The sequence below is a fragment of the Acomys russatus genome, chromosome 12, assembly GCF_903995435.1.
Source record: "Acomys russatus chromosome 12, mAcoRus1.1, whole genome shotgun sequence".
Lineage (NCBI taxonomy): Eukaryota > Metazoa > Chordata > Mammalia > Rodentia > Muridae > Acomys > Acomys russatus.
The window spans coordinates 59,060,817-59,088,664 of record NC_067148.1 but is presented as its reverse complement, the minus strand read 5'-3'; the positions used below and the strand labels follow the sequence as shown (position 1 = coordinate 59,088,664).

General features: G+C 47.9%; 2 protein-coding genes across 4 annotated transcripts in view; both read right to left on the bottom strand.

Annotated features, from left to right (window-relative positions):
• Positions 1-27,848, bottom strand: part of LOC127196630 (myomesin-1-like) — an 84,278-nt gene that overhangs the window by 1,041 nt on the left and 55,389 nt on the right. The window contains exons 1-3 of one of the 2 annotated variants that reach the window (XM_051154486.1): positions 18,643-18,814; positions 13,657-14,000; positions 3,171-3,311 (exon numbers count right to left, since the gene is read on the bottom strand). In XM_051154486.1, the coding sequence (XP_051010443.1) occupies positions 3,171-3,311; positions 13,657-13,973 (458 nt within the window). In that variant the 5' untranslated portion in view covers positions 13,974-14,000; positions 18,643-18,814. Of the gene's footprint in view, positions 1-3,170; positions 3,312-13,656; positions 14,001-18,642; positions 18,815-27,848 lie in introns of those variants that run through there. The other variant, XM_051154487.1, reaches the window with a different exon arrangement.
• Positions 1-27,848, bottom strand: part of LOC127196634 (myomesin-1) — a 166,541-nt gene that overhangs the window by 88,502 nt on the left and 50,191 nt on the right. The window lies entirely within an intron of this gene.

Genomic DNA, 27,848 nt, shown 5'->3' with positions numbered 1-27,848 from the left:
TGACATGAGAGTACGAGGACCCTGCTGCAGTGCGCATCCCAGGCTGCTGTGCTGCTGTAGTGCACATCCCAGGCTGCTGTGCTGCTGCAGTGCGCATCCCAGGCTGCTGTGCTGCTGCAGTGCGCATCCCAGGCTGCTGTGCTGCTGTAGTGCGCATCCAGGCTGCTGTGCTCTGTAGTGCGCATCCCAGAGCTGCTGTGCTGCTGTAGTGCGCATCCCAGGCTGCTGTGCTGCTGCAGTGCACATCCCAGGCTGCTGTGCTGCTGCAGTGCGCATCCCAGGCTGCTGTGCTGCTGCAGTGCACATCCCAGGATGCTGTGCTGCTGTAGTGCACATCCCAGGCTGCTGTGCTGCTGCAGTGCGCATCCCAGGCTGCTGTGCTGCTGTCTGCGCATCCCAGGCTGCTGTGCTGCTGTCTGCGCATCCCAGGCTGCTGTGCTGCTGTCTGCGCATCCAGGCTGCTGTGCTGCTGTAGTGCGCATCCCAGGCTGCTGTGCTGCTGTCTGCGCATCCCAGGCTGCTGTGCTGCTGTAGTGCGCATCCCAGGCTGCAGTGCTGCTGTAGTCGCATCCCAGGCTGCTGTGCTGCTGTCGTGCGCATCCCAGGCTGCTGTGCTGCTGTCTGCGCATCCCAGGCTGCTGTGCTGCTGTCTGCCATCCCAGGCTGCTGTGCTGCTGTAGTGCACATCCCAGGCTGCTGTGCTGCTGTAGTGCGCATCCCAGGGATGCTGTCTGCTGTTAGTGCGCATCCCAGGCTGCTGTGCTGCTGCAGTGCACATCCCAGGCTGCTGTGCTGCTGCAGTGCACATCCCAGGGCTGCTGTGCTGCTGCAAGTGCACATCCCAGGCTGCTGTGCTGCTGTATTGCACATCCCAGGCTGCTGTGCTGCTGTAGTGCACATCCCAGGCTGCTGTGCTGCTGAAGTGCACATCCCAGGCTGCTGTGCTGCTGTAGTGCGCATCCCAGGCTGCTGTTGCTGCTGTAGTGCGCATCCCAGGCTGCTGTGCTGCTGTAGTGCGCATCCCAGGCTGCTGTGCTGCTGCTAGTGCACATCCCGGCTGATGTGGCTGCTGGGCATCCCAGGCTGCTGTGCTGCAGTGCACATCCCAGGGCTGCTGTGCTGCTGTAGTGCGCATCCCAGGCTGCTGTGCTGCAGTGCGCATCCCAGGCTGCTGTGCTGCTGTAGTGCACATCCCAGGCTGCTGTGTTGCTGCAGTGCACATCCCAGGCTGCTGTGCTGCTGTAGTGCGCATCCCAGGCTGCTGTGCTGCTGTAGTGCGCATCCCAGGCTGCTGTGCTGCTGTCTGCGCATCCCAGGCTGCTGTGCTGCTGCAGTGCACATCCCAGGCTGCTGTGCTGCTGTAGTGCAATCCCAGGCTGCTGTGCTGCTGTAGTGCGCATCCCAGGCTGCTGTGCTGCTGTAGTGTAGTGCGCATCCCAGGCTGCTGTGCTGCTGTAGTGCACATCCCAGGCTGCTGTGCTGCTGTAGTGCGCATCCCAGGCTGCTGTGCTGCTGCAGTGCACATCCCAGGCTGCTGTGCTGCTGTCTGCGCATCCCAGGCTGCTGTGCTGCTATAGTGCACATCCCAGGCTGCTGTGCTGCTGTAGTGCGCATCCCAGGCTGCTGTGTTGCTGTATGCAGCATCCCAGGCTGCTGTGCTGCTGTGTAGTGCACATCCCAGGCTGCTGTGATGCTGTCGTGCGCATCCCAGGCTGCCTGTGCTGCTGTAGTGCGCATCCCAGGCTGCTGTGCTGCTTGCAGTGCACATCCCAGGCTGCTGTGCTGCTGTAGTGCGCATCCCAGGCTGCTGTGCTGCTGTAGTGCGCATCCCAGGCTGCTGTGCTGCTGAAGTGCGCATCCCAGGCTGCTGTGCTGCTGTAGTGCACATCCCAGGCTGCGTGCTGCTGTAAGTGCACATCCCAGGCTGCTGTGCTGCTGTAGTGCACATCCCAGGCTGCTGTGCTGCTGCTAGTGCAGCATCCCAGGCTGCTGTGCTGCTGTAGTGCGCATCCCAGGCTGCTGTTGCTGCTGTAGTGCGCATCCCAGGCTGCTGTGCTGCTGTAGGCGCATCCCAGAGGCTGCTGTGTTTCTTGTAGTGCTGTAGTGCGCATCCCAGGCTGCTGTGCTGCTGTAGTGCGCATCCCAGGCTGCTGTGCTGCTGTAGTGCGCATCCCAGGCTTGCTGTGCTGCTGTAGTGCGCATCCCAGAGCTGCTGTGCTGCTGTAGTGCGCATCCCAGGCTGCTGTGCTGCTGTAGTGCGCATCCCAGGCTGCTGTGCTGCTGTAGTGCGCATCCCAGAGCTGCTTGTGCTGCTGTAAGTGCGCATCCCAGGCTGCCTGTGCTGCTTGTAGTGCGCATCCCAGGCTGCTGTGCTGCTGCAGTGCACATCCCAGGCTGCTGTGCTGCTGTAGTGCGCATCCCAGGCTGCTGTGCTGCTTGCAGTGCACATCCCAGGTGCTGTGTCGCAGGAACCTGTCCTAATGCCACACAAGGCTCTGGTGTGTGGTGGGCTTCTTCAGTCCCCAACATTTTATAGTTTGGGTTTTTAACATACATAATTTAAAAATTATCATCACATATACTAATTCTGCAAAGTAATGAGCTTTGTTGTTGACATTCTATACACATATTAGAATTCTGATCGTATGTGGACCTCTAGTGCCCTTTCTTACCCTCCTCCCTTTGCCCCTCCACATCTCACCCTGCTTCTTTTGCGCTCTATACCTTTGACTCCTTTACTTTATGTGTGTCGACTACAACAGTATTTCCTCACTAACACCTAAAGCTCTGTTTCCCATGTCAGCTGACCAGGAAAACAGCATCATGTCCTAATCATTTGTCCTGCTCTTTTGTCTTTCTTGACACGTTCTTCTATAATAAAGAGTTAGACTCTGATTTGCCAGGATTTTTTTTTAACCATTTACTTATTGTTGCGTGTGTGTGTGTGTGTGTGTGTGTGAGTATTTTCACTTGCCTGTATGTGTGCATCCTATGTGTAAGAAAAACATCTGAAACTGAAATGCCTTGGTTTCAACAAACCTGTCTTTCTCAGTGTGTGTTCCAAGCTTCCTAAGTCCTTTTAAAACCTATATATAGTGAGTCCACGATGAATGTCAGGACTACTGACTCCATACTTATAAGCTACACACAGGAAGAGAAAGTGTACGCACCGCCCAGAGTAAATCGGCACCATGTAGTTGCCTGGCAGGTTTCCGGTTTCCTCTCCAGACAGAAGGCTCCGCTTGGCTCTCTTTGTTTGGGGGCTCAACTTGGATGAATAATCTTCTAATAGCAGACTGGAATCTGTAAGTCTGAAATAAGACTCCTAACATTAGACAGAACACACGTGCATTGAAGCTATTCCAAGGATTGATAAAGCAGGGGGCGGGGGTCATTACATAAGGGAGTTCCCAGAACCTTAGGTCTCCACATTTTTATGTTTTCCCTTCAGAGATAGATAAGAGTTAGAAGGACTACAGATGTGCAAATATACTCTAGACAGACACAGAAAAGGCAGTAATGGTGATTTCATGACTTTTTCCCTCTAAAATTTCAAGGGCAAAGAGAGAGAGAGATGTTGAATTTTTTGTTTGTTTTGTTTATTTAGTTTTTTGAGACAGTTTCCCTGTGTAGGGTTACGGTTAGGGTTAGGGACTCACTTTGTGGACTAGGCTGGCCTCAAACTCACAGCGATCTGCATGCCTCTACCTCCTGAGTACTGGGATTAAAGGTGTGTGCCACCACCACCCGGCTGATATGTTGCTATTTTTAAAAACCCTTTGTGGCTAAAATAGTGTTTTAAATTTAGGCAGTCTAGATAAATCAATCTCTGTCTCTCTCCTCCTCTCTCTCTCTCTCTCTCTCTCTCTCTCACTTTGTGTTAGGAATTAAGCCCAGGGTCTTGAGCATATAGACAAATATATACACAGGGGACCCTGGGCTATTCTGATGCAGAACCTGAGGCATTCTCTCACTGTGAGAGCTCTGTGTACTTACTGCAGGCAGATTTCAGCAGCTGAGGAAACCCTGAACTCACCAAATATGTTCTCATCGCGTGGGCATTTGGTAGAGAGTGGGACAGTATGAGGGACCCGGGGGCACTTATACTTAACTACGCTCACTGAGGCAAATGTCTGCAAAGAGGTGGCTCTTGCTTGAGTGAGTGGAAAGCTCTCACTAGTGAGGGGGACACAGTGTAAGCTGTAAATAATAATAATAATAATAATAATAATAATAAATAATAATAATAATAATAAAGCAAAAATGTAGCCTTAACTTTATAGTTGTTGAATTAATCAAATTGTGTTTTTCATAAGACAATTTCATAAACTCAAGCACATGGACTCCCAGGAGGCAACGTGTAGACTGGATCCCCTGGTGTCCATGGTGATGAAGGGTGCGAACAACAGCAGGCCGTGAGGGAACTCTCTATACCTAATTTTCTCCTAAAGACTTGCGCTATTCTAAAAGAAAATAATATTTTTAAAGCACCTGGTACGGAGACTCCTGACAAGAAAGTGATCCCTGAGAGTGGTTATCTCTTGGGACTATCAAGAGGCCAGTTAAGACTAGTCAAACCTTGGTCATTGTCTAATTTGCTTCAAAACCGTTCAGACATGCTAGAGAGAAGGCTGTGCCATCAACAACACTCACTGCCAACCAGGTGGCGGCAGCGCATACCTTTAATCCCCGCACTCAGGAGGCAGCAGCTGTCAGATCTCTTTGAGTTTGAGACTAGCCTGTTTCTACAGCGCTAGTGCCAGGAGAGCCAGGGCCACACGGAGAAACCTTGTCTCGGGAAACAAAAACACAAATGAAGAGCACCTAGGCCTCTCACAGGACACGCAGCTGCTGGCTCGCCACCACCTGCCACTCTAGCTCTGGAGGCCTCTGCCCTCTGCCCTCTGCCCTCCGGCCTCTGCCCTCTGGCCTCTGAGAGCACCTGTGTGCACGTGGCACTCACAGACTTATGGAAGCACAAACACACAAGGAATAACTAATCTTTTTTTTAACATTTATAAAAGCAAAGAGAATTACGTACATCAAAAGCAGAACGTGGGCCAAACATACACAGTACAGGAAGTAAGTAGCACTGTACAAGAAAATAAGGGTCAAAGGTTTTTGTTTTGGTTTTTGGTTTTTCAAGACCGGGTTTCTCTGTGTAGCCTTGGTTGTCCTGGACTCGCTTTGTAGACCAGGCTGGCCTTGAACTCACAGCGATCCACCTGCCTCTGCCTCCCGAGTGCTGGGATTAAAGGCGTGTGCCACCATGCCCGGTCAAGGGTTTACAGGGTGCACAGGGCGCAGTTTCTGAGTAGATGTTAAGCACATGCGTGAGTGCATGAGTGCGTGCGTGCGTGCGTGCGTGCGTGTGTTCATTGTGTTGTGTGTGCAGGGTGGGCTACTGCCATTGATCTTCTGGTGTGATCTCATGGAAGTGGCACACGGCCTCTCTACTCTGCTACCCAAGGTGACAGCTAGCTCACGTCTATGGAACAGTTCCGAAGCTAAAGGTTAGAACCTTCAAGTTGAGCTTGTGGATTGCTAACCAACTGGAAGCCAGAGTGAAATCTGTCCCTGGCTGGCCGTTCCAGCAAAAGGACTGCATTTTATACTGCAGGCCACAGAGCACAGCCTGTTCTGATACCCGTCTAAGTTCAAAGTGGTATTTATTTGCCTCTATCTCTTTACTCTATTTGTCTACAAAATAAGCTGTGATATTGGGTGTATTGCTGCCTTCCTTATTTTGAGTACAATGGAATTTTCTCATTACTCTTCTTTTTTTTTTACTCTATTTCTTTCATTATTGTTTCTACAAATTTTTCAAGCTCATTTTTTAATGTTTGATTGCAAGAGAAGTTATGACACTATTATTTTTGTTTGCTCCTTTTGTCCTGTAAGACAAATATGAACTTATTATATAGGACATACCCCAAATGAGATTACCCTGGTCTCACAGGTAAATCATAGCAGCTGAGTTTTGTTTTTTATTTCTTTGGTTCGTTGTTTTGTTTGTTGATTTGTTTTTTTAGTTTTTCAAGACAGGCTTCTCTGTGTAGCCTTGGCTGTTCTGGACTCACTTTGTAGAGCAGGCTGGCCTTGAACTCACAAAGATCTGCCTGCCTCTGCCTCCCAAGTGCTGGGATTAAAGGCCTGTGCCACCATGCTTGGCACAGCTGAGTTTTAATAGTTAAATTAGACTCTAAAGATTTGTGGCAACAGTACTAGCTCCCATTTATTACTTTATATTAAGGACTATGTTGTTATATATTGTACAATATTATATAGGAAACACAAAACTGCAGCATTTTTATCCTTTCTAAAGCTTATTCAAGCTATTGTTTGTTTGTTTCTTTCTTTTAATCTGAGACAAGGTCTCACTAAGTAGCCCTGGCTGTTCTGGAACTCACTGTATAGACCAGGCTAGCCTAGAACTCACAGAGATCTGCCTGCCTCTGCCTCCTGACTGCTGTAATAAAGGCGGGAGCCACCACAACTAGCTGAGTCACTGTTTCTTGCAGAGTGTGGGAGTAGACGTTAAATAACGATTTGAACAGATGACAGCTATGCCAAGTTATTTACTGACTGGCTGACTGAGCCAGGGTCCTGCTTCATAGCTCAGGCTGGCCCAGGCTCATGGTGGTCCTCCTAGTTACGGACCATGCAACTATGCCCAGCTTCCAAGTTATTTACTGAAGCTAGAAAACAAACCAAACAAGGTGGGGACAGTACCTGAGAAAAACACTGGAGACTAATTTCTGGCCTCAACTCACATGCACTTATGTGCAGCCGTGCCACCCCTCAACACACACACACACACACACACACACACACACACACACACAGGCAAATAAAAATTTTTTTTTTGAGACAGGGTTTCTCTATGTAGCCTTGGCTGTCCTGGACTCGCTCTGTAGACCAGGCTGGCCTCGAACTCACAGCGATCCGCCTGCCTCTGCCTCCCAAGTGCTGGGATTAAAGGCATGCGCCACCACGCCTGGCTATAAATTTTTTTTTTAAATCTCTCAACAAAATGGGACAAAAAAAAGGGACTTGCTCAACCTAATAAGAACCCACGACTCTGTCTGTCTGAAGCGTGTACGGCTGACGGCACGCCTCGTGCTTCACTTCTTCCACTCTTACTTAGGGTCCAGGGACTCAAGCTCACGGGGTTTTCCCTGTGCAACAGTGAGCACCTTTAACCACTGAGCTCTCGCGGTCCTCTCACAGTTCTTTGTGCGTTTTGTTTGTTTGCTTTTTTTTCAAGACCTGGTTTCTTTCTTCGGCCCTGTCTGTACTAGAACTCACTCGTAGACCAGGCTGTCCTTGAATTCAGAAATCTGCCTGCCTCTGCCTCCTGATGGCTGGGATTGAAAATGTGTGCAGCCACACCCAGCATGGTCCATTTAAAGCAGGAACAGGAGCGCTCGCTCCCTGTCTTCTAGGCAGAATCAAGAGATGCGTTTTCTAAGACTGTCTCCTTTGGACTGAATTTTTCTGTCTTTGTACAAGTCGCGTTGACACGTCCCAGCTCGCAGTACAGTGGTCCTGTAGTTGACTAGATGTGACATCACCAGTTACTTGCTCATTCCCAGAGAGAGCTGGGAGAAGGCCAGGCCTGTTGAGACAGCTCCCGCAGGTTCCCCACTGTCTGGTCAGCAGGCCGGAGCTGACAGACAGACCTAACATTTACCCCAGGCACAGAGACCAAACTCAAGTCAGCAGGTTTGGCAAAAGCACATTTACTCTAAGAGCCATATTGCCAGCCCTCTTCTGGTATTTAAGTACCAACATAATGACATCATGTTTCTTCCTATATAGTTGAGGATCAGAGGAAAAAGGAACATAAACAGAAAAGCCAGAGGGACAGGAAGAATGGGCTGGGGATACAGCTCAGTATGTAAAGCGTTTCCTATGAAAGCGCGGCCATGTGAGTACGTAAGAGTCCCAACACCCATGTAAAGAGCTGAATGTGCTAACGCTGGAAACACCTGTGGTTTCAGCACTAGGTGATGGCGCCTAGGGGACCCCAGCGTCTTTGCCGTCCAGCTTAATCCAGCTGAATTCTAAAGACCCTGGGTCAGTGAGTGTGCTGGTCTCAAAAGCATGGAGAGTAACAGAGGAGGGCACGTGGCATTAGCCTCTGGCTGCCATACATGCATGCACACACATGGGCACACACATTGTCCTTGCATTCCTCCTTGATAACATGTATTGTTATATAAAACAGCAATCTTGCTATTCTGGCAGGGTTTGTGCTGTTTTTAGACTCTTTTTTTCCTCAATATAACCACGAATTAAAGGCATTTAATATGTTTTATGACATAGCCAGTAACCAGTCTGTGCTACAGCCACACTGACTCCAAGTAAGCCTCACTAAGGTCAGCCAAGCCCTGAGCGCATCTAAATCTCCACAGTTTCCCCCTTAAGACTGGGCATCCAACTACAAAGTCGGGCTGAAAATAGACCCAGTGCGTACATCCACTGCGGAGGGGTGCCTCTCCAGAGCAAGGGGCCGTTATCAGCAACACTGCTCACAACCCAGAGAGAGACAGCCCATTTAGCAGGAAAATCCTTCCATTCTGAATGGACTTAAAAACAGCCTAAGACATGATCGAGACAGGAAGCCTGCACTTGTCGCTCCTAGTTCTGAAGATGACGCCTGCAATGGCTCCAAGGGCAGGCTTCTTTCTCTTTATACTGCACAATATGAAGAGAAGAAGGCAGCACTGGCATTTTCTCCCAGCATGCACTGCTTCTAGCTCATCCCGATCTTGCCAAGAATCTTGAAGTCACTCTTGTTTGAACACAGCAAGCACTGATAAATACCAGCCTGCACACACAGGAGGGACGGGGCACAATGTGGGACATGGGGAAAGGACTACAGCGTGTTTCCTATATGAAGCTTGTCTAAGGCTGCCTGGCAAGATCCCTGCTCCCTCCAAAAAGGCCAGTCCAATCACTAATACTTGACACGATGTATCAGATTATAGATGAAAAGGATCCTGCACGGAGTAGTCTAAATAACACAAAGCAGTCCACGTAAAGTTAAAGTGGTTTGAGCATAAAAGTTTGCAAAGGAGCTAAGGAAATAAAAATCATTTAAAAATATAAATGTAGAATACCCTGTCAATTCTTCCATGTTGGAAAAATAAGACAAATATATGAGAAACCAGCCGACAACTTCGTGATCATAAAAACAATATCTTCTGTAGACCCAGGGCAGTCAGTCCAGGTAAATGGATATTTAACATCTAATCCTCCTCGCAGCAAGACAGCTGCTCTCCTAAATGAAGCTTCTGAATATAGCTATGGAACATTCTTCAAGAGACCACACTGATGCTGTCACACACACACAGCATGTGGTGTTAATTCCTCCCAACTTTCCTTTGGAAGGTGAGTCACTCAAAGTAAGTGCTAAAAGAAATAGATTCTCCTCAGTGACAATATTTCCATTTTTACAGCCAACGCGAGATCCTTATGAATATCCCGTGGCAGAATATGACCTATGAAAGTGAGACGGCAAGGTGATCCTGCCCCATTCTAGGTGGAATTTCAGAGTGCTGCCATCGTGCATTCCAGGCAAACCCCAGCCGACTCCGGCTGGCTCGTGGAACCTGCCAGACGCTCCCTTGAGGTCACTGGCACCGACATGACAGCTGTAGGTCACGGATTTAGGGACTTCTGCCTTCTCTGCATGATTCACGAGCCACTGCATTATTTACATAACCAGAAAGAGAGACTTTTTTCCAGTTGCCTCAACATATATTTTACACCTAAATCTTAGAAGACTTAAAATTTTACTATAAAAATAAGTTTATTAATAAAAAAAAATGCCACCTAAACCACATGCCTTAGAGAAGAGGGTTAGAGGCAGTGAGTGGTTGCAAATCATACAACTCACGTATATCTACACTGTAAAGATCACTGCAGACTATAAATAGACTTATTAAAAATTGCATATATCTTGTAGGTTCTAGGACCCTCTGGATCCTTCTGTTTCCCCATTCTCCCATACTTCTCTCGCCTAGAGTCCCAATAGGATGTCCTCCCCTCTGTCCCACTTTCCTGGTAGGTGAAGACTTTCATGGGACATGCCCCTTGGGCTAGTGTCCAGATAAAAATGAGTATATACCATTTGAGTCTCTCTGCTTCTGGGTGAACTCACTCATTATGATCATTTCTAGTTTAATCCATTTGTTCACAAATTTCAGGAATTCCTTGCTTTTAGTACTGAGTAGTATTCCATAGTGTAAATGTACCACAGTTTCTGTATCCATTCTTCTACTGAAGGACACTTAGCCTGTTTCCATGTTCTGGCTATTATGGATCTAGCCAATGGACAGGACATTCTCCGCCATTGAGTGGAGAGTGGGGACTGACTTTCACATGAACTCTGGTGCCCCATATTTGACCACATCCCCTTGATGGGGAGGCCTAGTGGCACTCAGGGGAAGGATAGCAGGCTACCAAGAAGAGACTTTATACCCTATGACCATACACAGAGGAAGGAGGTCCCCGTCAGCCACAGTCATAGGGGAGAGGAGTAGAGTGAAAGTGGGAGGGAGGGAGGAATGGGAGGATAGAAGGGATGGGATAACAATTGAGATGTAATATGAATGAATTAATAAATAAACAAATTTTTAAAAATTACATATATCTTACATGTGTATTTTTTAAAGTTCCTATAAAATGTTTTATTTTGCCAGGTGCAGTGGCACACATCTTTAATCCCAGCACTAGGGAGGCAGAGGCAGGCAGATCTCTTTGAGTTCGAGGCCAGCCTGGTCTACAAAATGAGTCCAGGACAGCCAGGGCTACACAGAGAGACTCTGTCTCAAAAAACCAACCAACCAACCAACCAACCTAACAAACAAACAAACAAAAAACCCCAAGAAACAAAAAACAAACTAAAAAAAGGTTTTTACTCTTAAGAGTGGTAGAATAAAAATGGCCTCAGTCTGAGGAGACAAACCTCTGCCCAGCACAGTGGGCTGGACAAGCACGCGCACCTAAGCCGAGTGCAGGATGCTGGGACGTCTCCAGGGAAGTCTCTATTGCACAGCGTCATAGCGACCGCTGTAGTGACAGAAGACCTGCTCTAACACTGCTTCGCTACACTGACACCTGCTGAGGGCAGAGGAAACACAGAATGGGGAGTAGAGGAAGACAGTTACAGAGACCAGCCGAGACCACGTGACCAGCTGCAGACATGAGGATTATAACCGACATGAGTGTTTCTGTCATATCTGTAAGAAAGTCTTTGCACAGATATTTGTGTTTTCTTTCCTCGGTTTCTTTACCTTTGAATGTGTAAGGACAACATCAGCTAAGAGAAGAGCAGTGGGCATCAGATTTAGGTTTGAGACATTAAAAGGATGTCCATCAAGGTGCATTGCCACTTCCTCTAAAATTGACAAAGCGCTTGCAGTTACCATACCATGTTAGGCATAATTATGCCCTGGTCAAATATATAGCGCATTTGCAGTTGTTTGTGGGATAGTTGCATCGTGTCAGGGGTAATTATGGTTATTGTCTTCATTGCAGATAAGACTGTGTGTCAAGCTGACCAGGGGTAGACTTGTGGTGGCCATTCCTGGTTCTCAACTTTACTACACCTAGATTTTACCTAAAACCCAAGTTGTTGGGTACACCTGTGAGGGATTTCTTTCCCTTAATTAAATCATGTGAAGTGGGAAGACTTTTAACCCAGATCTTCTGGAGTGGGAGACCTGTCAGCGGGCTCTGCTACTTTGTGGGGTCTTCTTCCTTCCACCGTTCCCCCCCTTCTCCTCCCTTTCAACCCATGACACCAGACGGGAGAGGAAAAGGGATGGAGAGGAGAGGAAAGAGATGCCTGAATAAAGTCAGGCGTCGGGAAGGGGTGACATTATTGTTAGGCCACTTCCTGCTGGTAAGGACGTCCAGCTCCTTGGAGCAAGTTTGATCTTTGACATCGGGATATGTAATTTCTTCTTCTTATTGTCTCTTTTTTCTGCACACGATTACTTAACAAACGACAACCAATAGCAGCCAACCAACAACCCACCCCACCTCTCGGGCCTCTGAAAAGCCCCTAGAATTCCAAACATGACACAATCTCAGAACTATCTGCAGCTGCCAAGATCACACCGTTGCTAGAGCAGGAGGCGAATCCTAGTCAGCTGCTGTGAAGCAGCCCACAGCCCACAGCTGGGGCTAAATGAAAACATATTGCTATAATGCTTGTTTCTGTGGTTTTTTAAAAGAAACAAAACTTCCAAAATTGTCACTACAAAGGCCCACCCTTAACCTGGGCCACACCTTCCGCTGGCAGCCTATATAAAGGGAGTGGAAGGGGGAAGCTCTCCCTCCCTGCCTGCTTGCCCTCCCTCTCACTGCCAAGCCCATCCTTACACCCGCATTAGAGGCCACTTCTTCAGGAGTTGGGTGCACACTGAAGACCAGCTGAGACATCGGCCTTGTAGACTTAACAACTACTGGGTTCTTGGACCTTCCACTGGTAGACCACCGCTAAACCACAGCCTATACCCCACAGCTGCATGTCTATGTATGTTTGTATTAAATAAGGTGAGTGTGTGTGTGTGTGTGCATGTGTGTGTGTGTGTGAGCATGTGTGTATGTGAGCATGTGTGTGCATGAGCGTGTGTGTGTGTGTGTGGAATGGACTGTCTTGGGAGCTGCAGCACTGGCTTTTTCATTGCAAGCACTACTGCCCTCACGAAGACTCACGTTCTGTTCGCAGCTCTGTGTGGTTTATAACAACCACCTGAAACTCCAGCTCCAGGGGCTCTAACGCTCTCGCTGGGCTCTGTGGGCACCTGCATGCCATGAACATGCAAACTCCTGCAGACACACACACACACACACACACACACACACACACAATTTGAATTAATGACTCCTAAACTTCCCGCTTTCACCTACAAGACCTCAGTCAGAAAAGCAGCTTTAACTCCCACCCCAGCAACGAAGTCTAAATGGGAAATTTCTAGATATAACAGTTACATTCATGTTAACTTTACTGTTTCCAAGGAAATGAGAGTCTGGGCTTGCTTTGCGGAACAGCCCTTCGTCTGTGCCTTACTCTTCCTGGCACCTTACATAACTTTCTTGTTTAAGGGTACGCTCTTCCTCACTGTGTCTGGTCAATAGTCTATGTGGCACAATGTATGCTTGTTCCTATTTTCTTAGGCCCACTGAGAGAGGGCCATGCTTCTGTATGCAATATTCCAGACAGAGAAAATATGTGTTGCTTGAATGGCCCAGAATTTTGAGTAGTGGTTTTCAGATGTTGAAAAATTCCAATGCATCTCTGATGCAGTTTACTTCTTTGGAACCTGTGAATTTTAAATTCTGTATTGGCTTTCAACCTAAGCAGAGACATTACAAGAGCCAAAACATTTTCTGGCTCTGTTGCTGCCAGAGTAACCAAAATGTCCTGCTTCTAGAAGTATCACCATAGCGGATGACACAAGCAAGCCCCTCCAGTGAGGCTCTGGAGCTCTGATAATCTCAACTAGACAGTGAAGGAGTAACGGCAAGACGCAGCACTCAGGCCTCCATCCACAGCCCATCTAACGGGGTTGCCGTATGTACAGGAAACACGATTATTTAGAACACGTGCCCAAGGTTGGAAGGCTGCTCCTGACATACCCGTAGGAATAGCCATGATCATATGCGGAGGCTGTCTTCCGGCTGACTTCAGACCCTTGAGAATACTGAGATGCTCCAAGGCGGTAGGCCTGAGTGGCCTGCTGCTGGTAGGAGGCGGCAGATGCGTGACTAAAGGCCTCTGACTCCTGGCGGTGTGCTGCGGAGGACCGGCTGCTATAGGCGGTGGAGCCGTGGGTGTAGATGGCGGAGCGCTGCTTCTGCTGCTGTTGGTAGTGGCTCATGGTGCTGCGGAGGTCCTTGTTGCGGTAGCTGAGATCATAGTGCTGGTGGGACTTCTGATAAAAAGGCAAAGCCATCGTGCACCCCAGAGGGGAGGAGGCAACCTGCAAGGAAACGGTTCTTTACTGAGCAATCCCAAAGAACAATCATCTCGACCAGTGTATAAAAACGCAGGCTGCAGTCACCTTGCGCAGTGACTGGAAAAGGATGGAAGTTCAGCTCAGCTGGGCAGTCACAAACCCCCTTTTCCGTGGCTCACACACGCACCCCCTGCCATTACACATTTTTTGTTTTTGGTTTTGTTTTGTTTTGGTTTTTGTTTGTTTGTTTGTTTGTTTTGAGACCGGGTTTCTCTGTAGCCCTGGCTGTCCTGAACTCAGTTTGTAGACCAGGCTGGCCTCAAACTCACAGAGATCCGCCTGCCTCTGCCTCCCAAGTGCTGGGATTAAAGGTGTGCACCACCACGGCTGGCTGCTTTCTTTTCTTACGTTTTTTCTCTGGCCATTGTGCTTTTCTCCCAACATTCTGCAATGCCCATTTCTAACATTTTGGCATTCTCCTCTGATGCATGTTTCTTTTAGGAGAATGTGGAATCATGGGAAGTAATGTGGCATTCATTTAAGAAATAGTGAGCACCTACTGTGAGCTCCAGCACAAGTACAGGGGTGAAAAAAACAGCAAAACAAAACCAAACAAGAAAACATCCTACTCCACCTGTCCAATGCAGGACTGAGTGTTCTGTAGGAGACTGGCAACAGTGAGAGTTAGTAGTTGTGAAGTATACTGAAATGTGCCTAGGACCATGGGGTAAAGTAAAAGAAGGGGTACAACTTAAAGCACCCTCACCAGAGCCTGCTTCAAGGGAGGACCCACACATGCAAAAGCAGCAGGTAGAGGACCCACGCATGCAAAAGCAGCAGGTGGAGGACCCACACATGCAAAAGCAGCAGGTGGAGGACCCACGCATGCAAAAGCAGCAGGTGGAGGACCCAAGCATGTAAAAGCTGCAGGTGGAGGACCCACGCATGCAAAAGCAGCAGGTGGAGGACCCACGCATGCAAAAGCAGCAGGTGGAGGACCCACACATGCAGAAGCAGCAGGTGGAGGACCCATGCATGCAAAGCAGCAGGTGGAGGACCCACGCATATAAAAGCAGCAGGTGGAGGACCCACGCATGCAAAAGCAGCAGGTGGAGGACCCACACATATAAAAGCAGCAGGTGGAGGACCCATGCATGCAAAAGCAGCAGGTACAGGACCCACGCATGTAAAAGCAGCAGGTGGAGGACCGACGCATGCAAAAGCAGCAGATGAAGAGCAAACATGTCAGTCTCCATACAGAGCTGAGGACAGTGGGGCTTGAAGCAGGTGGAGAAGGTACAAATGATGTCAGAGAGGTGAAGGGCAGGCAAGAGAGAAAGGGCTGATACTGTAGGGTCCTAGACGAGATACTAAGGGCTTGACTTTTTACTCAGAGCTGAGAAGCCACTGGAAGACTCTGCACTGCCAATCCCTTGTTCATGTCTGAAGAATAGATTGTTGAAAGAAAGCTATGGGATCAATATGAGGGCTCTCCTGGGCTGGATTATGCCCCTTTCCCCCAGACTGATAGGCCAAAATGTCTCCAATCCTAGTAGATAGGACTGAATTTGAAAACTGGTTCCTTGAAGGGAAAATTAAACTAAAATGAGCTCATACGAACATAGCTGGTATCCCTAGAATAAAATTAGGACAGTGTCTGCACACAAGACAACCATGTGGAAGCACTGGCGAGCTGGGCCATCTGCAAGCTGTCAGAAGCTTATTGTTGTTTTCCCTATGTTGTTATCATATGTGTCTTGATGTTTTGCCTGCAAGTGATGTTTGTGCACTCCATGTGTGCCTGGTACCTGTGGTGGAGGGAGGAGTGTGTCAGATCCTCTGGGACTGAAGTGACAAATGGCAGTGAGCTGCCACGTAGGTGTTGGGAATTGAACTTGGGTCCTCTAGATGAGCAGTCTTATCTTTAAAAAGACAAGTCCAAATCTAACAGCACTTGCCCTTGGGTTTCTAGGCTCCAGAACTGAAGGAAACACACATCTGTGGGTTAAGCCATCTAGCCCTTGGCACTCTCTTCCATGGGCTCTGCAGATGGTTTGAAGGTGCAGCCAATGGCACGCACTGGATGCTCTGAGCTACAGCATGAAGGAAAAAGAAATGGTGCCAGGGTTTTTGCCTGACTAACTAGCAGGCTGAGGTTGCTATTACCTGAGACAAGGGAGAAAAGAAAACATCACCTTGGAGCTGGGGGACAAGAGCTTGCTCTGAGGCGGTCTGCATTTGAGGCGCCTGCTGCACCCTCCAGCCAGGTGTGTGACTTTAAGTTGTATAGGATGAACATGTACTCTTGGGGTCAGCAGCGTGAAACGGAAAGCCAGAAAGATGGCTGGGATGCTGGGGCACACCTTTACTCCAGCACTCCAAGGCAGGTGGGTCTCGGAGCCTGAGGCCAGCTGGGTTTGTGCAAATTCAGAGCAGCTAGGATTGCACAGTGACACCTTTCCCAGGCTGGGGAAGATGGGGAAAATGACAACAAACTGAAAAGCCCTAAGACTGAACCTTGGGGTCTGGTACTTTTATTACATACACATTCTTTTAAATCTTGCAGACACTTCAAAACAGCAACTTTCAAACCAAAAAAGTATTTATTCCATGTAAAAACATGGAGATTTCCAGTCTCACTACATAAAGAAGAAAGGGTCGGGCCTCAGTGTGGCATGGTGAGCTTGCAACTGTGTGTGTGTTGGGGGGGGGCGTGCATGTATGTCAGCATGTACATGGAGGACATGTTAGCATATGTGTGTGTCAACATTTACATGGAGAACATGTCAGCATGTATGTGTGTCAACATGTACACGGAGGACACAGGACACGTTGTTAGCATCGGTTCTATCATGTGAGCTCTGGAGATTGAGCTCAGGCCCTCAGGCCTTTACTCTCTGAGCCCCAACATTTCCTTTTGTAAGTAATGTGCTTCCTGAAAGGAAGACTATCGACTGCACGGCACACTAGGGTAAGTCATAACTCTACAGGCACCTCCCCTAGGTTTTTAAAAACACTCTTATGCATAATATTCTAAAATATTTTCAGAACTATGTAAGAAGGCTGGTGAGATGGTTCAGAGGTTAAGAGTACTGGCTGCTCTTCCAAAGGTCCTGAGTTCAATTCCCAGCAAACACACAGTGGCTCACAGCCATCTATAATGAGATCTGGTTCCCTCTCCTGGTGGACAGGTATACATGCAGGCAGAACACTGTAAACATAATAAATAAATAAATCTTTTTTAAAAATTATTTTAAAACTATGTAAGAAAGTTGTTTCCAAGTAAAGGTTTTTCCCCCTAACCTTGTTTTGCTTTAAGCTTCTAAATAAGGAGTGAATCTTTTTAATTTTTATCGTATTCAAAACTAAATTTTACTTAAGCCATTAAAAAAGTCAACATGAACTGCCTAAAGAAGAAAATCCAGCAAACTTCATTTAGAAATATGTAACTAGGTCCCATGGAAAATGCCAGTTTGTGTGGCATTCCCTGAGAGGAAGAAAGTAGCTGCTAGGAAGCAACTGTGTTTCAATCTTCAGTAGATTGCTTTTTCCTTCACTCAGGTGCAGAGTTATACTTAATGAACACTATTAGAAAATGGTAACAGTATAAAATGGTTTAGAATACATTAACCTAGGATGGAATTAGGAGTCTGGAAGTGTTCTCTGTAGTGATGCCATCAGAGTAACTTACAAATAATGAGAGATCTTCCATTGTGTCACATTAAAAACTAACATCAGTCCCCAAACGTTCAAAATGTGACCATTCTCACAGAACAAACCATCTAAGTGTCTTGTCCCACTTCTGTTTTCTACTCTTGATTATCTGCCCCAACTGTATTCATTTTATTAACACCTACTACTTAGTACATGGGGTCACGTGTTACAGGTAAACAGGCTTTGACTTTAAGTCTCCAGAGCTGACTGACGTCAGGAGCGAAGAAGGGACAACCATGTCCTTTTCTTAAGTAGCCAGGCTCAGATGAACACAAAACAGTCATAATTTGTTAGAAAAAAAAGATAGGTTTGTTGTCCTCTGTGCCTCTGAAACTTCAATTCTCTTTCTAAAGAGAATTTGGGAGGTTAGGAAGAAATACAGACTCCATAAACTGCACTTGGGCTGTAACACTCTTATACCGGCAGCACAGGCTAAAAGCTGATGAGAATTCCTTACAGAAAGTAAGAGCTTCGGGGGCACCTGCCAAGTCTGCCACCATTCTATCACCCAGCCATTTTCAAGTCAGAAATATGCACTCGGGAGTTCATCTACGCCGCTCTCGTGGTACAATTCTTCTTTCTGTCTCTGCCTGTCTGTCTGTCTTGAACTCGTGGCTTTAAGGAGAATTTGTATGCTTCTGGCCTAACTTGCACTCAGGGAGAGCTGTAGGCATGCAGAGTAAAGAACACCTCACTGCTCCTGCCCCTTGTCCAGTCCAGATTTCAATCAAAACACTGAACTGTGACTCAGGCAGAGTTCTTGGGTTGAATCTGAGACAACTGTGATCTTATAGTTCCAGGAACAGCAGCTTAACTCCAGAAATCGCTACCAGCCCAGCAGGCACCCCGCTGCCCAGCTCTCCCTCCCTGGAGTGCCCTCTGTTACTCCCCGCTGAGCTGTGAAGACCGACAGAAACTACTGCGTACCTATGTGCCCCTGTGTCACACTTACCAGTTTCTGGGGCAAGGATACCAGGGGGGTGTTCCGCCGCTGCTGTCAAGGAGCAGGAGGAGATAATGAAGACCCACTGAGGTTGAATCTGAGAGAAAGTTTAAAGGCAGGGCTAGAGGCAGGATTCTGGGTGCCAGTTCAAAAATAATGCATGTGGTCAGGCAGCAGAATGTCCGGGCCCCACAGCCAGCCTTTTATGGCCAAGGAGGCGGATAAAAATAGCCGCACAAGGGGAGGGGAGCCCCAAACCCAGAGGAGAGGAGAGGAGAGGAGCAGGAAGCTGTGTGGGCAGGGGGATTAGGTTGATGGCTCAGTGAGTGTGGCCTGATTAAACCAAATAGAACACTTATAATAGAGGACCAGATGGGCTGTGACTTAAATAGAGGGTTATACAGACTATGTCCAAAATACCGTTATTGCTCTATATTTATGCCTGCAATGCAACAAGTGGCTTGTATTTGGGGCTAAAAAACAGGTGTGGGAATCTGATCCTCAAAATGAAACTCATGGAATTTTAATGCCAAGATATAGCTTTGTACGTGCTGTTGTTAACACATGTACTACAGAGCTAAAAGGCACCATGAAAAAAAGACCCCTAGGCTAGCTAAAGGTACTGTGTGGTAGTGTTTTCACTTCACAACGAACGCTCAGTGTTCCTCTCAGTGTAGGAAAATCCACAAAGTAAATCACGGCTCCAGGTGAAAATATTTAATTACATGTTTATTCGCAATAGCCTTAGGAAGAGGAATTCATTGGTTTATCCTTCCACACTGAAGAGCTCGGTCAGCCCAGCTAAGGGACTCTGTGCCTCTCCCGGGTGTAATGAAGGAGACGTGGCTCCACTGACACATGGGCCCCGCCCCAGAATCCAGTGAAAAGAATCCTGGAGCAATGGTGCACATCTGTAATTACAGAATTCCCTGGAACAGTAACCCCAGGAGTCCTAGAGCAGGACGAGAGGATCACTGCAAAGCCGGGGGCCAACCGGCCTGGGGTGTTCAGAACAGCGAACAAGACCAACCACACAGCAGCTAAGTGACAGGAAGAATGGACTCCAGCAAGCTGTTCTCTGACCTAGATACACACACACACACACACACACACACACACACACACACACACACGGTACACACACTAACAATAAACAGAAAGTAACTGACTACAATCTGTAAACTTTAGAAACTATTTGCTTCAAGAATTCTAATTAGACACCACCCCACTCCATCCCCACAAAGGGCACAGAGACACCTTGTTGGTGTTGTTGTTATATCAGTCAGGGGAAGAGCAGGTGGCAGTCCTTTGTTCATCTTAGCTTGATGCCTGGCCTGGTGGCCAAAGCTGTTTTATGCCTAGGACTCAAAAAAAAGTCAAACCAAGTCCAGGCAATGCAGCGCAGGAGGAGGAAGACAGAGCCCTGAGGACTGCCATGCCACCCGCAGACCTGCCCTTCAGTGCATGGCACAGGTGGGCCATAGACACCTGCTTGGCGTCATGCCACACAGCATGGATGGAGGATGTCACCCAGGTGCCTACCAGCCTCATGGCCAGTCTGCAGCAGGAGCCACCACAATGTGTGAGTATGCGGTGATCAGATGGGAAAGAAAAGTGGAGCAGCTTGAGCATTGTGAAGACAGATGGCAAAGAGGGGTAGCCTGTGAGTGGCCAGCCCCACCACCTGGGCCATGGTGAGGCTCCAGTCTGAGCTGCAACCGAGGGCCATGTCTGAGATGCAGCAGCAGAGGTCGGTGTAGATGCCAGTGGCTCATATTACCACTAAAGACCCTGGGGATGTCCCTGGCTGGGGGCAGCCACCAGGAACCTCGTGGATGGGGTGCTATGGGTGCCAGGGTGATGCCTTCCCCAGCTTGCCCCATGGCAGTTGGGAGAGCTGGTCTTCAGTTTCATGAGAGCCAGAGAGCTAGCCCTGCCCCTCGCCTGGGAAAGTGGGCCCTGCACCTCACCTCGGCAGCACAGTAATGCTGGCTCTCGTTGAAAGGGATTGAGTGAGCTATCCCAAAGGACAAAATGAAGGAGAGCTGGCCCCACCACTTGACTGGCATGAGGTGGCATGGGTGTGAAGGTGATGCCCTCTCCCTACCACCTGTACTAGCCAGAAAAGCTGGCCTTGGAGTCATGAGAGTGGGAGAGCTATCACTGCCCCCTCACTGGCTGTAGTACTCAGGAGAGTGGGCCCTACACCTCAGCTGGTCAATACAAATACAGTACAGCTGGCCCTGATGGCGAAGGCATGACTGACCGAGCCAGCCCTAAGGGTGTGAGAGCAGGAGAGCTGACCCTGACTCCTCACAATGCTGGCATTGGTTGGCCTAGCTGGAGAAGTGACAGGAGAAAGAGCTCACCTGGTAGTGTGGGCAATGGAGATGTGGGGGCCTGCTGACCAGCTCAGCTGCTACCCAGGGCCAACTCCAGGGCTCTGAGTTGGGCCACCCCAAAATCTATATTATCTGCAAGTGGTTTAGACCTGTGAAAGAGCCAGTCCTGATGACCCAAAGCTGCAGGATCTACGTGACACAGGGCAACAACAGGGTAACTGGGAGGAATCCCAGTGAGGATGCAATATTGATGGCGCCACGGAAGGCAGAGATCTTGAACCAGACCAATGACTCACTGCAGCGAACATTTGCAAGTGAAGATGCGTGGACAGAGGGACACACTGTGGGACACACTGTGACACACTACAGCTGCCACGATGAGATGGTTTCTATGCTTTATGTTTTGGTGTGTGTGTGTGTGTGTACATGTGTTTCATTGGGGGGAGGCTGTAAGAGCTCAGGGTGGATCTGAGGGGATGGAGAGTTGAGTGGGACTGGGGTGCATGATGTGAAACTCACAAAGAGTCAATAAAGAGTTGTTTTAAAAAAAAATTCTGGCTAGTAGATTTGCCTCACATAGTTCCAAGAGATTTTTAGTAGTTTATTGTAATCATATTGTCTAGAAAAATATTTAATTCTATCATTGCATTTCTCTATATTCCAAAAGAGAGAAAAAAATCTAGCTAGTTTCTTTTCTTAAGGTAATGACTGGTCTTAAGGTAATATACAGATTTCTTTTTAAACTAGATATACAGCTTTTTCTTTAAATCAGAACGATAGTAAAATACAAGTTGTATTTGGCCCCTAGCATTCTGCCAGCTCACTTTTGTTTTATGGTAGGGCATAAAGTAATTAGTAGCAGATCATTACTCTATGCATGGTGGGGGATGAAAGAATTATCATTAAGGAATGAAAAGTAAAGAAAACAAATAAGAACTAAGTTCCACCTCAAGAAAGCTTTTTTCCTAGGTTATCAATTTTAATTCACAACTAAAACCCACATATCGACAACATGCAAAAAGAGAGATCCGTATCTATTCAGTTCAGTTCATAAAGCATTTATAGAAAGCCTCGTGGTGAGGGCAGCGCTGTGCTGCATCCTGCTAGCACAGGAGGAAGATAGGATTTCTGGTTAGAGCGCACACAGCAGAACCTCACAGGGTGCCTCCCGCCTTTACAAGGTGGGAATGCAGGGTGAGATCTGCTAGGCTAGGAAGGGGGAAGAAACACGCTGACATGGGGCCTGAGGTTACAAATGCCCAAAGCTTAAGCCGTATCTCTCCAGTGAAGACCCTTTAAACCTAAGAAAAATCCTAGCTGTGCCAGGCGTGGTGGCGCACGCCTTTAATCCCAGCACATGGGAGGCAGAGGCAGAGGGATTGCTATGAGTTCAAGGCCAGCCTGGTCTACAAAGTGAGTCCAGGACAGGCAAGGCTACACAGAGAAACCTTGTTTCAAAAAAAAAAAAAAAAAAAAAAAAGAGAAAAATCTTAGCTGAATTGTTCAGTGAGCTCTTTTGAAGGCTGCAGTTAGAGTGTGTGTGCTCGCGCACGCATATATATGTGTACATGTGTGTATATACATGTGGGGTGTGTGTGTGTGTGTGTGTGTGTGTGTAGGCGGGGGCTTAGGTATCTGGTGTCTAGTCTTGCTGTTTACTGAATAACTTCAAGAATCATGTCACCACTCTGTATCTCTAGAGCTACATTGTCTCTCAAGCTGACTCTGGGTTGATTTTCTGTGCTTTCGAACCAGAGAGTGACTTTGACTCTGTCCTCACTCATAAACTGATCTGGAACAGTTGGTTCTGAAAAAGGAAATTGCTTGAGGTTGACACTTCTGAAGTGTCCCTTCGTTGATTTTTTTTTTTAAGCTAATGTCTCTGAAAATAACCCAGAAATATGTTTGTGTTACCATTTAAAGCTCAGGGTTGTGAATAGGGGGGTGGGGGGTGGGGTGGAGAGGAGATTGGGAAACAGCAAGAGAACAGGGCCTAGAATTCTTATCAGAAGCCAAATTTCACCTAGTTACTAAGTGAACCAGTTCTGAACTAGATCTAGGTCTAAAATTAGAGCTCGTTATCTGAGCAGCAGCAAAACGAAGCCAGCAGTCTTCCATCAGGCCCTGCAAGCTCCCTCCAAACCAGGCAGAAGGGAAGGTTTCTGGGTCAGTGATCCTGGAAAAGGGAAGGCCTGTGGTGGTACAGCACTCGCAGATAAGTGATAAGACAGAGTCCCAACATCCCCTCAGATCCTGTCTACCGCCAAGTCCCTAGAGTAGACTCTAAGCCACCAGTAAGCACATTTCATGGAGGCCTTGGTTCTCTGTGGAATGCTGCGGCACTTGTGCACTTAAATACTAGTTTCCCTGTTTTTTTCTGTTGCCTGCATTCCCTTCTCTCACTTCTTTCCTCCATCACTGCAGGGAAGGCATGGTGACACATGAAACCATGGTCGCATTGTGTTCACAGGCAGCAAGCAGAGAAATGCATGCTGGTACTCAGCTGGCTTTCTCCTTTTCACTCAGACTGGGCCGCCATAGAATGGTGCCACCCACATTCATGGTGAGTCTTTCCTGCTCAGTTACACATTTCTGGAAACACCCTTAAAGACACACCTGGAAGTGTGTCTCCATGGTGACTCTCATTCCTGTCAAGTCGACAACCAAGATTAACCATCACACTCTCCAAGTCGGTCTGATGGGGGGAAACCTTGGTTGCTAAGGTGCATCTGGCCTAGAGTTGTTGGTTAAGTCGGCAGAGGCTGCTAAAACACTTGTGGGCAGGCAGAGATGGTCAGTGGCACTAACGGAAACTCTTACTGACGCAGAGGCGAAGGAATGACCTTGGCTTCTGCCACCATCCTAGATCCAAACCCCAGCCCCCACACATCTCTTCCTAGACTACATATTCTAGAGGAAGGAGAGCAGAGTTTAGTTGGAATGGGGCAAGTCCCAGGCAAGCCTTTAGTACCTTTAACATAGCCTAAGATGATACCCACGTGCATGCTGAGAGGATGATGAGGTAGCTGCACTGTGTTTCACTTGACCCACGGCCTGTTCTCGCCATGCCCCTCTGCCCCTCTGATGAGTGAGGGGCTCTCTGAACACTCAGTTCTCTTGCTGCTGAACACTAAGAACAGTGAGTCTGACAACTGTTGGCTCAGATTCTTTCCTTTTCTCTTTCTCCCAGCACCCCTTTCCTGTGGGGCTGACAGGGTCTTTGCTTGACTTGGGCTGTAATATTTCTCTTGAATTTCCAGGGACAGAGAATTTGACAATTCACCACTGTTTCCACACAAAGGCATTAGCAACTAGACCCAAACTTCACTCGTGAGTCCACTTATTTTCCAGACTGACAGACACACTGTATATACTTTGTCAAAATTATTGAAGGCTGTGACCCACTCAGGCATCAGCAGTAAGACGTCAGAAAGCATGGCAGTATGATGCGCTACAGCAGACCAGGTCTAAGGCCAAGGCAGATTCGGGGCTGCAGCTGGGGGCCGAGGATGGGCATAGGCAGAGCTCATTTCATCGTCTCCCCCTTAGCTCCTCCCTGGGCCCCCGCGCTTTCCCAGCTACCCTCCTTAACACAGGTTAGGGGATCTTGGCCATCTGACCTGCACACTCCTCCAGTGTCACCCCTCTGTTTCTCTGCTTTACCCCTTAGTTCCAACCACAGCAATTCTCCAAGCTCCGAGACCTAATGCCTCAGTCGGTCTACATGTGCCACTCCTTTCAGTCTGCCTAGCCCATGACCGCTTCTTTCCTTGAGGGCTTCTTGTCATCCCTTTCAGGAAAATGTCTCCAATTCCACTAGGCTGTGGAATTTATTGTATGGTATGTAAACAGTGTGTTTGTCTTTCTGTTTCCTGTACTGTGACTTACCTGCAGCCAGAAGCTGGTCTTTTCTAAGACCCTTGGCATCTAGCATAGCTCTTGACATATAATGGGCATTTGGTAAGGAATTGGGGACTACTAAGAAATGGGGAAGAAAGAAGGATGAGGCAGCCAGGCCGGGACCAACAGATGAGCAAGAGATCAGAACAGCTTTCAGCACCATCTACCCTGTGTTTGTCTCCAGAGCTGGTGATGGAGCCAGCCAGAGCCTACGAGAGTCAGATCCGTGGGGACAGAACGTAGAAGGGCAGCTGCCAGGGGCTGGAGTGGTGTTTAATGGGTAAATAGTTTTGTTTGGGGGAGGTGAAAAGTTCTAGAGATGAGCTGGAATGGCTTATTCAATGCCACAGAATGGTGTTCTGTAAATGGTTAAAGGGGGCCGGGGGAGACGTATGCTGACTCATAACCCCTGAACATGGCGAGTTCACCATCTCTCAGTCCTGCCTGCAGAGAGCCCTGCCCTCCCAACAGACAGACTTGCCTCTCTTGGATCAGAGAGAAAGGCAAGAAAGAACTGTGCTCCCCCCAAAGGAGGCAACAGTTCCAGAGGGAACAACTGCTGCTCTGCAAAACAACGCAGCGATGGCCCCACATGGTGGCTCACTCATTCCAGTTCCAGTTCCAGCAGACCCAACGCCCTCTTCTGCCCTCTTCTGAGCTCCGAGGGCACATGCTACACATACATACATGCAGGCAAAACACTCATACATAAAATAAATTAAATAAGTACACAAAATTTTAAAAAGAAAATAATATTGACTAAATTTAAAAACCAGAAATTCTTCGTTCATGTTAATACGCTGTTTATCGTCTATTGTAGCTCTGGTACTCTAAACCTAGTTATTGAACAAATTTATGTAAACATCCTCTTCATTTAAAAGACAAGAGCTCCTCCTACTCTTTTCCTCACTAATAGATTAACTCATTGTTACATCATAGAGACCTCATCTACAAGGAATTAGCATTTATGTTGTTAAAGCCAAAGTGACAGAGCTGGAGTGCGGCTCAGTTGCTACAGTGCTTGTCTGAGGGGCTGGGGAGCCATGGGTGGTGGGGGAGCCCAGAGTAAGAGTAGGGTCAAGATATGTGCACACCCTGGAAATCTTGTCCTGAGGTTGGCGGAAGCAGAACTGCTTCTTCCCAGCCCCAGGCCTGCGTGACCTGGCCATGTAGCCCTTGGCCCCCAGAGGAGGTCATGTAGCCTGGTAGCCAGGTTAAACTTCATCTGAGCGGCACCTGAAATTCCTCCTCATGCAAATAAGGCACCCCCAGTGCCCTGCCCCCGACCAATGATGTGCACTCACCCTGAAAACCCCTACCCACTCCTCAAAGGTTTGAGTAGGCTTTAAACAAGCTGTCTCACTGAATCCTGTTTCCCAAGAGTCTGTGCCTCCTAAAGCTCACACCGCCTGAGGTCTCTTTCACCCATGGCTATTGCCACCTTCCTTCCCTGCTCAGGACCCACTGGTCCCTGCCCCGCACCATAAGGGCTAGGGAAGCAGAGCCTGAACGGCACTTGCCTACTCTGCATGAAATCATTTCAGGTCCCAGAGTGGCATAAAAACAGGCGTATGGCACATGCTGAAACCCCAGTCAGGGGAAGGAGGAGTTCAAGGTCATCCTCAGCTATTTACGGAGTTTGAATCCAGCCTGGGACTACATGAGACCATATCTCAAAACACAAGCAAACAAAGAAGAATGTAAGCGCATATTTCTCAACAGGCAATGGCTTCTTACACGCGACAAAAATCAGAAGTGATCGAGCCAGTTATGTAGCTAAGTCTTGCCACCAAGCCTGCTGACTGGAAATCCACCCTGAGATGCACATGGTAAAAGGAGAGAACTGATTCTTACAAATTACCTTCTGACTGCTACACACACACACACACACACACACACACACACACCTTAAAAAAATCAGAAAACACAGGCCTTTCATGTGTGCTACTAACTAGCTATATGCACTCAAATAGCCAATTACCAAATATTTTCTGATACTCATAAATATTTGCCCCATGCTCCCTTCTCTCCTACCTCTACAAAACCAAAGATATAAGTTATACTTTTGGCTTTTGTATGGCTCTTAGAATAACCTGTACAAATAACTGAAGTACCCTGAGTCTCAGTTTATGTGAGAAAAGCAAATGGCAATGGCTGCTTCACAGGACTGTGCTAAGAACAAAGTGTTACATAAACACCTGACATATGCCGGGCACACAGTAACTATGAGCTTCTTTTTTCTTTTATCCCAGACCTCTGAGGAAAGAATGGTAAACACTGTCATTTGGTGCTCACAGTACCCCCATACAATCATTGGAATACTGAGTGCCCCAAATCACTAGTGTTTTCTCAGTCTGAGCCCTCCTGGCAGCATCCCAGGCTTCTACTCTCTGCATCCTCATAGCAGCCCTCTGCTTATAAAGATCCCAAAGGACATTAACAAATGCTCCTTTAGAGGGAAAATCCGAATTTCTTACCCCTGGTTATTGTGAACCACAGGATGGTGGAACACGATCTCCCATTTTTGTGGGACTTGGGTATTATTTTGAGAGAGGATCCCCCGGGAGATAATAAAGGTTTATGCTGGCAGCAGTGGTGCATGTCTTTAATCCCAGTGCTCTGGGGGGTAGGGGGGACAGAGGCTGGTGGATCTCTGTGAGTTCAAGGCCAACCTGGTCTATAAAGCGAGTCCAGGACAGCTAGGACTACACAAAATTCAAACCAAAAGTTCAGAGTGACTACAGGGTAAGACTCTCATCAGACAGGGCACATAGGAAGGGGGAGCAAAGTGTCTCCCTGCCATGTAGGATGGGACAAGAAAGTGGCTGAGGTGAAGAGGGATTCAACAAGAAGTCAACCAGCCAGTTCCTTAACCTTGGACTTCTCAGGCTCCAAAAGTGGAAAATGAATTCTTGTTATTTAAGCTGCCTGGCCTGTGGTTTGTTTTAAGTATAGCAGCAATGTGGATCAATA